The sequence below is a fragment of the Sus scrofa genome, chromosome 1 (assembly GCF_000003025.6).
Source record: "Sus scrofa isolate TJ Tabasco breed Duroc chromosome 1, Sscrofa11.1, whole genome shotgun sequence".
Taxonomy (NCBI): Eukaryota; Metazoa; Chordata; class Mammalia; order Artiodactyla; family Suidae; genus Sus; species Sus scrofa.
In genome coordinates, this window is record NC_010443.5 from 273,787,402 (window position 1) to 273,799,253 (window position 11,852).

Consider the following 11,852-nt stretch of genomic DNA (forward strand, 5'->3'; position numbering starts at 1 on the left):
GCCCAATGACCCCGTCACCAACATCTGCCAAGCGGCCGACAAGCAGCTCTTCACCCTGGTGGAGTGGGCCAAGCGGGTCCCGCACTTCTCCGAGCTGCCCCTGGACGACCAGGTCATCCTGCTGAGGGCAGGTGAGTGGCCCGGCCCGCGGGCGCGGGGGGTGCGGGAGGGCCTTGGAGCCCCCCCGGGGGGAACGGGGCCGTCCTCCTGCTGGGTGGGGCTCCCGCTCCAGCGCTGCCCCCTCTGGCCTTGGCCCCCCCTGCCCCCCAGAAGAGGGTATTCAGTTTGGGGTCTCTCCTGGTGGCCTTCAAAGAGGTAAAGGGCTGTCGGGGGGCCGTGGAGAGGGAGGGTGAGCGTGTCTGGCGGGGCTGCCCTTGGGGTCTGTTCTGCCTTCTTCCTGCACTGAGGCTTCAGCCCCTTTCCTAGGCTGGGTTTACTGTCTGTGTACCTGGTGCCCATAAAAGCGTGCTCTGTACAGGACCTGCGACCGGATGGGGCAGGACGGGGTGCTGGAACACGGAGGGCGGGAGCATTCACTCTGGGCATGGGGTCAGGCCGGAGTCCGGACGAGGCTGTCGCCCTCTGAGCCGTTCCCTTATTTGGAAAGTGGGCACAGCAGACGTGCCGCGGGGAGGCCGGTTTCTGCTGTGAGGCACAGGTCCTGGGTGCAAGTTCCTGCTGGAGAGAGTGCAGGGACGGGCGAGTTGGGAGGGCCACCCGTCCCGCGGCCCCTCCCTGTGTCCTGGGCCCTGCGGGCTGCACCCAGCTCTGCAGCCGCCTCCAGACCCTTGTGCACCAGGCCTGAGCGGGGAGCCGCAGGGGTGTCAGGCCAGCCCAGCCCAGGGCCGGCCAGGCTCTGGGTGTTCTTGGGGCAGGGGGACAGGTGGCAGCTGGGTCAGAGGAGGCCGGGGCTGGGCAGGCCTGGAGGTGGGGAAGGTGGGAGGGAGAGACCCAGAGTGATGGCGGAGTGGCTGGGACAGATCCGGGTGGGGGGGGGGGGAGCTCGGGGGCTGGTGCTGCCCCTTGCAGAACCCTCCTCTCCCTGGGCCGCTTCCCCGGTGAAACGGGGCTGATGCCTGCCCTGTAGGACGACCCCGTGGTACCGGCTGGCTCTGCCTGGAACCTCTGGGCGCCCGGAGGGGGCGGGGCTGTGACCGTTGCTAGTCGTGTCCCGCGGGAGATGGTGAACGCTGTCCGGTGTACTGGTCCCTGAGACACTTGCGCACAGAATAGGTCTGTCCCCCTGCCTGGTCCTTGCCTCGCCTCTGGGCATGCTGGGCCCGAGAGCTGGAGAGCGGCGGCTTGGCCTTTGGCTCCAGATCGCCTTGTGTCAGCTCAGTGCTTGACCATTTGGTGGCATCCACCATGTGTCCGTCTCTGGGAGTTGGCCTTTGGGCCAGTGGGCGGCAGCTGGCGTGGGGCTGCCGGAGAGGGTCGAGGGAGCTCCCGCGAGCTCCTTGGCACAGCATCTTGGCCCTTGCAGAAGGCGGCTTCCCTGGCACCTGCGTTTGGGAGCCCCTGGGTTAAACTGGCTACAGGACATGTCATGTGCGGGACTTCTCAGGGCCCTTACTGTGCCAGTGTGCCCCAGAGAGGCCTTTCCCAGGCGTCTGTGCTCAGGAACTTCCTTTCTGTGGGACGTTTGCAGGCTCGAGGCTCCCCGGAGCCCATTCTGGGAACCCCGGCCTGGGTTCCCCAAGGAATGGGTCTGAGGTTTGCCTTTGGGGGCAGGGCGGCCTGGGGCCTGGAGACGTGGTGACCGTGTGCCCCCTCCTCCTGCAGGCTGGAACGAGCTGCTCATCGCCTCCTTCTCGCACCGCTCCATAGCCGTGAAGGACGGCATCCTCCTGGCCACCGGGCTGCACGTGCACCGCAACAGCGCCCACAGCGCGGGGGTGGGCGCCATCTTTGACAGGTGGGGGCCCGCCCAGGGCACGGCCCGCTTGGCATCTGTCCTGTTCTCGAAGGTTCTACGTGCGGAAAGGTCCCGGCGCTACCATAAGATTTCCTGGGGCTACCGACAACCACAGTCAGCATCTGGGTTCCCTTCCTTCCTGTCCTTCTGAAAATCCTGCTGCTGTTTTAAAGCAAAGACAGGTTACGCTGTCGCTAGACTTGCCTGGCGGCTGTCACGGTGGACACGTGGGGACTCTTTCGCGCGCTTATGCCTCAGAGCCCACGTGTGTCTGCTCGCTGCCCTGTCCCTGGGCACTAGCTGCCTCTGAGTGCTGCTCTTGGCATATCGCCATTGGGGCGGGGACAGGGGGCCAGTGCGGGTGGCTGGGCGGGCATGTCCGTTCTGGTGGCTCCCAAATCACGGCTCGATGGTGCTGCAGGCGAGGCAGATGGGAGCTGCCCGCTCCTGTGTCTGGCTGGCCTTGCCTATGAGCCCGGAGGACCTGGGTGTCAACTCAGCCAGCCGGAGCGGGAAGCGCTGGAAAGGGGGCGCAGCCCAGGTGTGGCACGTGGAAAGGAGCAGGCCAGGGAGGAGGAGGCAGGAGGGGTCCCAGGCGAGCCCTGAGAACAGGAGCTTTGAAGGGGGAGGGGAGCGAGGCCCCCCCCCCCAGTCACCCCGGGGATACCTGCGGGCACAGGGCTGCCCCGTGGGATGGAGCAGGTGGGACAAAGTGCAGCCCCAGACCGCCCTGCCTGCGCCATGCACCGTGGGCAGGCGCTGGTGTAGACAGACCCCGGGGTGTCTCTGCTACAGGCCGTCGCAGGGCCTTTCACAGCTCGGGTGCAGAAGTGCCACCCAAGGGGGCAGCGGGGGGCAGCATTTGTTCCCCATAGAAGCCACCCCAGAGGGCACGTCCCCAGGATGTTTAGAAATGCAGCCCCTGCCTCACACCAGCTGGCACTTCCATGGTTCCCAGCTGCTGGAGAGGTGACAGTGGTGGGGGTCTGGTCGGCGGCTGATGACAGGAGGGGAACAGAGCCGCCCTGCAGTGGGGAAGGGGCCGGGGACATGGACTCGAGGGCTGTGGTGCCCGGGCTCGGCCTGAGGCTGCGTGCCCGCCTGCAGCCCGGCGGGCCCCTGGGCCGGTGGACCCCTGGGCCGGCGGGCCCCTGGGCCGGTGGACCTTGCCCCCGACGTCCAGGGCTCTGGCTCACCCCGGCTGTCACGAGGTCCCACTTCAGCCCCCAGGTTCCCAGAAACAAATCCCACGCGCAGACCCTCTTGAGTGAGAGGAGAGGAGCCCACCGCCGGGGCGGAACCGGACAGGCGGTGGCTCCCGGGTTCGCCGTGACCGTCTCAGCCGCCCTCCGGGCCCAGACCGGGCTTCCCGGGCCTCCGGGGTTCCGGGGCGAGGGCGCGGTCTGACCCGAAGCCTGCCCCCGCTTCCCCGCAGGGTGCTGACGGAGCTGGTGTCCAAGATGAGGGACATGCAGATGGACAAGACGGAGCTCGGCTGCCTGCGCGCCATCGTCCTCTTCAACCCGGGTGCGCCTCCTCCCCGCCGCCACCCGCCCCCGGGCCAGCCCCGTCCTGCCTGCGCTGCCGCCTCGGCCAGCGGCCCCTCGCCTGGGCCCTGATGGGTTTCTCCCTTGTGATGGGGGCGCAGCCGTGCTGCCCTCTTCTCGAGGCCCGCGTGAGGGTCAGACTGGCTCGGTCAGCCGAGCTCATCCTCCGTGTCCGGGCGAGGCCTCCTGGAGCCCTGGGGGTCTGGGGCTGGGTGGGGACGTCGGGGGCAGGTTCCGGGCTGCCTCGGTGTTCTGGGGGCAGGGGCAGGGGGCTGACCAGGTGGCGAGGAGGAGGGGGCGGCCCCAGGGGTGGAGGGTCCCGACTCCCTGTTCTCCGTCAGCTCCAGCGCTGAGAGGCGGGGCCCGGGTGGCCATGGGGTCCCCTCGGGGGAGAGCCCGTTTCCCCAGGTTTGTGCTCCAGCCGTGACCCTGCCCTGCAGGGCGCTGCCCTGCAGAATCTGCATTGAAGCTTTGTGTGGCTTGGCTGCTGGTTCACCCGATGGGGCCTGGGTGTGGGTGTTCGCCCAAGACAGGAGTTAGCACAGCCCCAGGGCCGGGGGAGCCCAGCTGCCGAGGAGCCTGGCAGGTTCCCAAAGCTCTTAGGACCCCCGGCCACCATGGCATTCGCTCTGGGCCATGGGCCTGTGCCGGACGTCAGGCAGCCTGGGCTGGGCTGTGTGGGACCCCTCGCCCTGGGCCTCGGAGGACCTGACAGTGGGCCTGTCCCATGGCTGAGCCTCCAGGCGCTACAGCGGCTTCAGACCAGCAATGGGTTGGTGGGGCTGCCCTGGCCTCTGGTCCCTTTGCCACCAGGAGGGACCACCTCCCCCAGCTGAGGCCAGATTTGGGGCTGTGTGAGCCCGAATCCTGATGCCCAGTGGTGGGTGCTGTCGGGGACAGTGAGGAGAGAAGCTGGCCCAGCGTCAGTTTGGGGGTGACTGCGGGAGAGGACGGAGCCCTGCCCGGCCTGGGGGCTCCCCCTGCTTCAGATGCCTGGGACTCGCCAGGACAACCCGGTCGGCCCTTGCTCCTGTGGCCTCATCCCTGGGCCTGGAGGTTTGGGCGGCTCTGGTGCTGGCATCTGTGTCCACAGGCAGAGCCCCTTCCACACTGGGCTCCGGCCCCAGGGTCCCCGGGCTCAGGATGGCCTCATGGCCGCTCTGCCCCCACCCCTGACCCGGGAGGGGCCTGGCTGCTTCAGGAAGAGACTGTGAACCCTTCTTTCGGGTCTGAGGGCCTCAGACCCAGGGCTGCAGAAGCTTGAGAGTTGACCCGATTGCTGTGATGGCCAGGAGCTGGCAGGGCAGGTCAGCCCCCTTTTCAGAGGGGGGAGCTGAAGGACAGGAGCTCAGGGACTGGGCCAAGGTCAGGTGGCCAGCGAGCGGCAGGGTGGGCCTCCCGTGCAGGGCAGCCTCGTCCCAGTGGGTCTGTGGGTTCCTGGGGCAGCTTCCCAGGGGGCTCTGACCTGCGGTCCCTGCTCCCTCGCAGACTCCAAGGGACTCTCGAACCCGGCCGAGGTGGAGGCCCTTCGCGAGAAGGTCTACGCGTCCCTGGAGGCGTACTGCAAACACAAGTACCCCGAGCAGCCCGGAAGGTGAGCCCCGGACCGACCTCAGGGTCTCCCTCCAGGCCCCTGCCCAGGCAGGGCCACCCCCAGCCCTCAGACATGCGGGTGGGTTAGAAGGCGTTGCCCCTCGTCTGTCCAGGGCCTTGCTCCTGGCCCCACGCACACACTCTCACACTTCCCTGCAGCCCCACCGAAAGGATGGGCCCTGTGCCGGCACATAGTAGGTAACGTGTCCCTGCCCAAAGAGGCGGGGCCCTGGTTGCTCGTCTCTAGCAGGGACAGTGCCAGCACACAGTAGGTGCTTTGTAGACAGGTGCAGAGTAGATGGCCGAGGCGTGGCCTGGGTGCAGAGCTTGACTCCCTCTGCCAACTGCAGGCCCTGGAAGGGCTGGAATTGTCTCTTTTCTGGGTCCACAGTGCCAGGCGCACAGCGGGTGTCTGGGTGAGGGGGAGGTCGGTGGCTTCGCGGCCTTTCAGGTCTCCTGTCCTGATCGGACCCGCTTCCTCCCAAAGGGGGTCTCCTGGGAGCGGGTGGGGGTCCCCCCCAGCCCCAGGCCTCCCTCTCCCCCTTCCCACCCCACCGACCGGCGCGCACAGGGTTACCCGCCCTGCTCGGCCTCATCTGGTTTGGTTTAAAGTGAGACTTCCCGGAGGAGGAGGGGGAGGGGAGGGGGAGGGGCAGCAGGCCCGTCTGTTTTTCCTGGCCTCCGGCCCCAGCCCATCTCGCCAGCTCAGCAGAAAACGGCTCGTTCCCTGGCCCTGCTCCAGCCTCTAAGCCGCGCTTTTGCCTTTAAAACACGGGTTGTGTTGCAGCCAAGCACGGGGCTGTCCCCCTGAAATACAGACATTGTTAATAATTAATGAGGCCCCGGGGGTCCCCGGAGGGTCGTGCGGAGAGAGCTGGCAGCACGCGGGCTGGGGACGAGGAGGGGCAGACGTGGGTGTTCCTGGAGGGACCTCTGGCCCCGTCCCCACACGGCCCTGTCCTTGGCGGCAGAGCCACTGAGCCTGGCTTTCCTCCTCCAAGAGCCCCCCAGAGGCTCCCCCATCAGTGTCCTCCCCCGAAACTGCCCCGGGGGAGGGCCCGGCCTGCAGAGGCTTCCCTCCCACCTGCCCTCCTGGCAGCCAGCAGAGCCCCCCGAAGGTGAGGGCTGGTGGGGGCGCCCTGGAGCTGGTCCTTTCTGAGAAGGGCCTGTCGCTCAGGCTCCAGGGCTGCTTCCCCCGCAGGCCTCCCTCGGCCAGCGGCAGGGCTGCGACTCAGAGCAGCCCTTGTGGTTCTCCCTCCTGCTTAAAACCCTGCCGCGGCTCCCTGCGGCCCTGGGAGGAAGCCCACGTGTTTTGACGTTGCCCAAAGCCCTGTCCAGCCCGGCCCCGTCCAGCCGCCGTCTCCCCCTGGCCCTTCCTCCGGGATCTCCGCCCCGAAGGGCTTCTTTCCAGGTCTGCACCCCCCTCTGCGCTCCCGGCCGCCGGGCCGCCTGCCGCCTTCTCTGCCCAGAGCCGTCCTGCCTCCGAGGCTCCGCTCAGGCGGCCCCCAGCCCAGCGGCGGCAGCGCCCGGGGCTGGGCGGGGGGCCGTGGCCCGGGCCCCTCACGCGGCTCGGCTCCCGCAGGTTCGCCAAGCTGCTGCTGCGCCTGCCGGCTCTGCGCTCCATCGGCCTCAAGTGCCTGGAACACCTCTTCTTCTTCAAGCTCATCGGGGACACGCCCATCGACACCTTCCTCATGGAGATGCTGGAGGCCCCCCACCAAATGACCTAGGCCCGCGGGCCGCCCTCCGCCTGGCCGCCGGCCGCTCTTCTCAGCCAGCTCGTCTGCCCCCGCTCGCCTGGCTGTTTGGACTCCGGGAGTGGCCCGTCCCTGCTAAGCCTGAGATGTGCTGCCACCCTGTTACCTTCCATTCTGCTCGTCTGGACCGGGCAGCGGCTTTCCTGGGGCGGCCGCTGGAGTGGCAGGAGCCGGCGGGAGCCCCGGCCAGGCCCGCCAGGCTCTCCCCGGGGGACGCCCGGGGGACTCACGGGTCTTGGGCCCCTGGCCCTGGAGCTGCCCCCCCGTCAGAGGGCAGCTTCGTTCGGTCACGGTTGTCGCTGGTTTGGGAAGTCTCCCGTGCGAGGTCCTCTGTGTGGGGTGCCCTGCCTTCGCGGCCCGCCAGCCCGGGCCCACCCACCAGCAGGAGGAGGGGACGGGTGGGGTGGGGGGGCGGGCGTTTCATGGAGGAAGGCCCCTCCTGGCCCCCAGGGAGAGGAGAGGGGCTCGGGGGCGGGTGGCCTCGCCTTCCCTCAGAGCCAAGGGTGAGGAGCCACCCCCTTTTCCAAAGATGACTTTCCGCTTCACCCCCGAGCCAATCAGAACAGGAGCCGACCTCTGCGCAGGGCTGGGGCCACCTCAAGGCTGCAGAGACGGGGGTCGCCCACCCCCACCTCCGCTTTCCCTTTGCGTTGTCGTGGTTTCAGCTTCTTGCCCAACGTGGGCCCGCACACCCCAGGGTGCCCCCGATCTTCCACGGCCGGCCCCTGGGCCTGGAGGGCTGGCCTGCTGTCTGCCCTTCCTGGAACCCCTGGGGGGGGCTAGGCCGACTCGGGCTCTGCTGACCTCTCAAGGCCAGAGGTCACCCCCCAGCAGGCCCACGGGGATGGAGGGAGGAGGGTTGGTCCTTGGGCAGCCGTGTCCAAGGATGGAGAGCTGGAGGGACGTGTGGGCACAGCCGGGGCTTGGGGGGTGGGGAGGCCTCGGTCCAGAGCTCTCTGGGGCACAGACCCCTGGCGGGCTCTTCGGATCAGGGCCCTTGAGTGCCAGCATCCTCAGCTGGATGCCCCTTGGCGTCCGGTCTGGGTGACGGAGCCCCGAGTGGGAGCTCCAGCAACACCTGCTCTGGCCGAGGGCCCCCCTCCAGCCCTGGGCCCTTCGCTCTGTAACGCCCCCCCCCAGGTCTCACTGCTTTGCCTTTAGGGCCTCTAACCCCGTGAACCCAGCCTTCGCCAGTAGTGGGGGCCTGACCTGGGCGGGGGGCGGGGGTTGCATCTTCCCAGCCCCTCAGGGGGAGCTCTGTCAAGCCCGTCTTCCCCCTGCCCCCACCAGAGACCCGGAGCTGGGGTGAGGGCAGGGCTTGTGCCCGCTCTCCCCGAGGCCGCGTCCCCAGGTGGTGCGGGCCCTGACTGGGGCTCCCCCGCACCCCTGGGGCTGGGTGGGGAGAGGCCGGCCTCCAGGCCTCCGTGGGGAAGAGTCCGTTCTTCGCTGTCCCAAGTCTGGCCCAAGAGGAGCGTGAGGCCTGGGTGCAGGTGTGGGAGAGTCCACGGACGCCCCCGTTCTCTTGCCCCACCCCCAGCCTGGTGGCCCAGGAGAGGCGAGGCGTCCCCTGCCCCGTGGGCACTTTCCCTGTCCACCCTCTGAGGCAGAGATGGGGCGAGCCAGGCCTGCCCAACTGTCCCTCCTCCCAGACTCTCCCCGAAGGTCTTGGCAGCCTTTGGGGGCATGGCGGTGTCAGGCAGGGTGACACAGGCGCCCTCGGGTCCTCCCTCCGGGGACCCCTACACCCAGCACCCCTGGTGCCTTCTGCAGCCAGGTGCACCCCGTCCGCACCCGGCCCCTCCGGCTCCCTCGGGCCTCTCGGGAACGTGGTGGCTCCCGTGGAGACAGCCCAGGTTGGAGCCCTGTGTTGGGGGGCCGCCTCTCGGGCTGGCCACGTGGCCAGCCCTGAGGTCCCCAGGCCACCCCCTCGCGAAGGCAGAGCCTCCCCAGCCCCTGGCCGCCCGAGGCCATTCCCGCAGCATCTTGGGCCGTGGGGCCGCCCTCCCCGCTCCAACCCGGTTTGCGGTCATGGTCCGCGTGGCGCTGTTGGAAAAGGAGACGGTGGGGGAAGGGCCGACTCCGCAGAGAGGTCGCCAGATGTAACCAGCCCTCCTAGGGTGACCAAGCTGGTTCAACTGAGGTGGTTTTTGTAATTATTATTATTATTATTATTGTTTGGTGGGACAATCTTTAATTTTCTAAAGATAACACTAACATCAGCTCGTTAGCCACCGTGTGCCCGGCCCGCCTCGGCCGGCTGGTGTTTCCAGCGTGCTCCCCCGAGGCGTCACCTCCCCGCCTGGACATCAGATGGGGCCCCCGGGGCCAAGGAGTGAAGATGACCGTGTCCTGGGGCCCGACGGTGTCAGCACGGCTGGCCTCAGGGGACGTCCACCGGACAGCTCCCCTGTCGGCCGCCCGCCGCCCTGCCTCGGGGCGGGGAGACGGCGCGGACTCCCGTGTCCGGGTGTCCGGGGGGGCTTCAGGCTGGCAGGTCCGTGGCAAAGCGCTGGAGACCCTCCTCCGCGGGGGCCCCTGGGAGGGCCCGGCTGGAACGCGCAGCCCTTGGAAATGGGCTGATGTTGTCCCCATCACGGAAAGCGGGCGTGTGCGCAGACCTGTGCGCCCCCCGCAGACACGCAGCGGCTACCAGCGTCTCCTGTTTGTTTTCCACCAAGACTCCCCCCGGCCCCCGATTTCCTATAAATTTGCTTCATGTAAGCAGGTGCGTAAGGACCCCGCCTTTGGTGAAATCCGGGATCGAGTGACTGTCTCGAGGCCAGGAGATGCATCTATTTTCAGATGCTTTGGAGCCAACAGCTTTAGCAGTTCCCAGCCCTTAGCAATGCCTTAGCCGGGCCTCGCAGCTCACACTTTAGAGAGAATGGCAAATACAGAGAGAAGCGATGTCTAAAGCATCAGGAAAGGTAGAAAAAAAATCTATTTTTGTACAAATGTAATTTTATCCCTCATGTATACTTGGAGGGTGCGGCGGGAGGGGGGCTTGTTTTGTTTCTGCTTCTAGAGACGGAGGCGAGAAGCTTTCTGAGCGAACGTTCGGACGTGAGGCGGAGCGGAGGAGGGGGCTCCCGGGACGGGGCGCGCAGGCTTCGGACGACCCCCGCCACGTCGCTGTGCGCCCTCCGGGCCAGGAGATTGGGCCTGAGACTTTCAAGGGTTTTCTTCCCCTTTCGAGTAATTTTTAAGCCTTGCTCTGTTCTGTCCGTGTTGCCAGCTGGCCTTCCCGCGACTCTGACTGTGAAATTACTTGCCCACATGATTGTTCTCGAAGACACCGTGGCCGCAGGTGCCGGGATGGATGGATCTTGGGATTAGGATTGTGGAAAGAGAAAGGCAAAGAAAAGCCGTGAGAAGAGAAACAAACAAAACATGAGTGTTTAAAAATACACCCACCCCTGCTGCTTTGTTCTGGGGGGTTCTCCCGTGTGGGTCTGGAAGTCCGCCAGGCTGGGGGGCCCTGGCGCGGGAGGGTCTGCTGGGCTCCCCCTGACCGGGCCGGTCCCCATGAGGCGCCCAGCTGCCCTCCACAGCCGTGGTGGCTGGGCCAAGGCAGTGAGCCTCTGGCCTGGGGCTGCTGGGCACCTTGGCTCTTTCTCTGCACCACAGAGCTCCTGGGAGCACCCCCCTGCCCGGGCCTGGAGAGGGCTGTCCCCCACATTCACGAGACGGGGCGTGTGGCCGCCTGCCCTGCCCCGGGTCCACACCGGCCCGAATGGCTAGGAGGTTCACGTACAGCCACAGAATGAGTGATGTCATCTAACTGTCATTAACGACCAGGTGGTGACGCCCCGTCTGCTCCAGCCCGTCTCCATGCTGTCTGGGCCCTGGGCTGGGCCCGGCCGCAGATTGGCAAAGGTGCCCAAACGTTCTGGTGCCCTGCTGTCCAGCGGGCACCCTCCGGGGAGGCCCCGGGGATCCTGGGGCTGGAATCTTGAGGCCCTGCCTGGTGGACGACAGAGCCAAGGGCACAGGCGCCCTCAGGGGGGCTTGTGACCACAGAGGCAGGGGTCCCCTGTGGACCACCCCCTGTGTGCTTGCGTATGTGTGACACACGGCGTTCACACAGATGCTGATACAGGCATGTGCCACCCCCCCCCCCACGCTTGTGGAAGCCCCGGGCAGCTCATGGTGGGTGATTCGGGCACCGCGTTTCCCTCCCCCATCCTGAGGTGTGTTGGGGGGACTGTGACCCGAAACCTGGTGGCTCCCGCCCCAACTGTGGCTGCAGGGTGGTGCCAGCGGGACTCGAAGCAGGTGGCGCTGACGCCTTTGCCACCACTTTGAGACGCACTGCCAGGTCGGCTGCTGGTCGTGAGGGCCTCCCGGGGTCAGGGCTCGGCCTTGCCCTCCGGAGCCCTGCCCGGACCCCCCGGAAGAGGTGGGTGTGGGGAGACAGCCCCCCACCGGCCTCTGGTTTCCTGCCATAGAATATACCAGCCGCGGGCCCCCTGCTTGGTCTGGAAAGGGGTCAGACCTGGCGGCCTGGAGAATTGGAGGGTTGGCTCCCCATCCAGGGCCACTTGCCCTGCCTCCCCCACACCCAGGGCCCCAGCAGGGGCGTCTCGAGTAGGGCGTGAGGGCACAGTTGTGCGGGGGCCCTGGGAGAGACAGCTGCCATGGCTGCAGGGTAGGGAGGGGCCCAGGGCTCAGTGTCCTCGCGGGTTCCCTGGCCGGAGCAGTGACCCAGATGGCCTGCCCGGGCCCCGTGTCCCCCAGACATCATTCTGGGCTCCAGGCACTACACCTGGGGTGGCGGGGTTACCCTGGAGGAGCAGGAGCAAAGGCGGCAGCAGCCAAGAGGCGGGGGAGTCCAGGTGGGCAGGGCCGCGACACCGTTTCTTGCAGTCAGCCGTGCCCGCAGCCTCCAGAGGCAGGGGCAGTGCCCGGTGCCACTGAGCATCCACCGGTCAAACGGAGACCCACAGGCCGTCCACGGGCATTGCATGGCACCCTGGCTTTGGGCCTCCCTGCTGCCTCCAGTTGCCATGGTGACTCCTGCCCAGGGCAGCCCCCTGGACC

The 11,852-nt window shown here is 67.5% G+C and overlaps 1 protein-coding gene across 32 annotated transcripts in view; it reads left to right on the forward strand.

Annotated features, from left to right (window-relative positions):
- Positions 1-10,221, forward strand: part of RXRA (retinoid X receptor alpha) — a 98,781-nt gene extending 88,560 nt beyond the window's left edge. For all 32 annotated transcript variants that reach the window (XM_021071603.1, XM_021071454.1, XM_021071477.1 and 29 more), the window contains exons 6-10: positions 2-131; positions 1,783-1,915; positions 3,351-3,442; positions 4,951-5,056; positions 6,638-10,221. In XM_021071603.1, coding sequence (XP_020927262.1) covers positions 2-131; positions 1,783-1,915; positions 3,351-3,442; positions 4,951-5,056; positions 6,638-6,785 — 609 coding nt within the window. In that variant the 3' untranslated portion in view covers positions 6,786-10,221. The remainder of the gene's footprint in view (position 1; positions 132-1,782; positions 1,916-3,350; positions 3,443-4,950; positions 5,057-6,637) is intronic.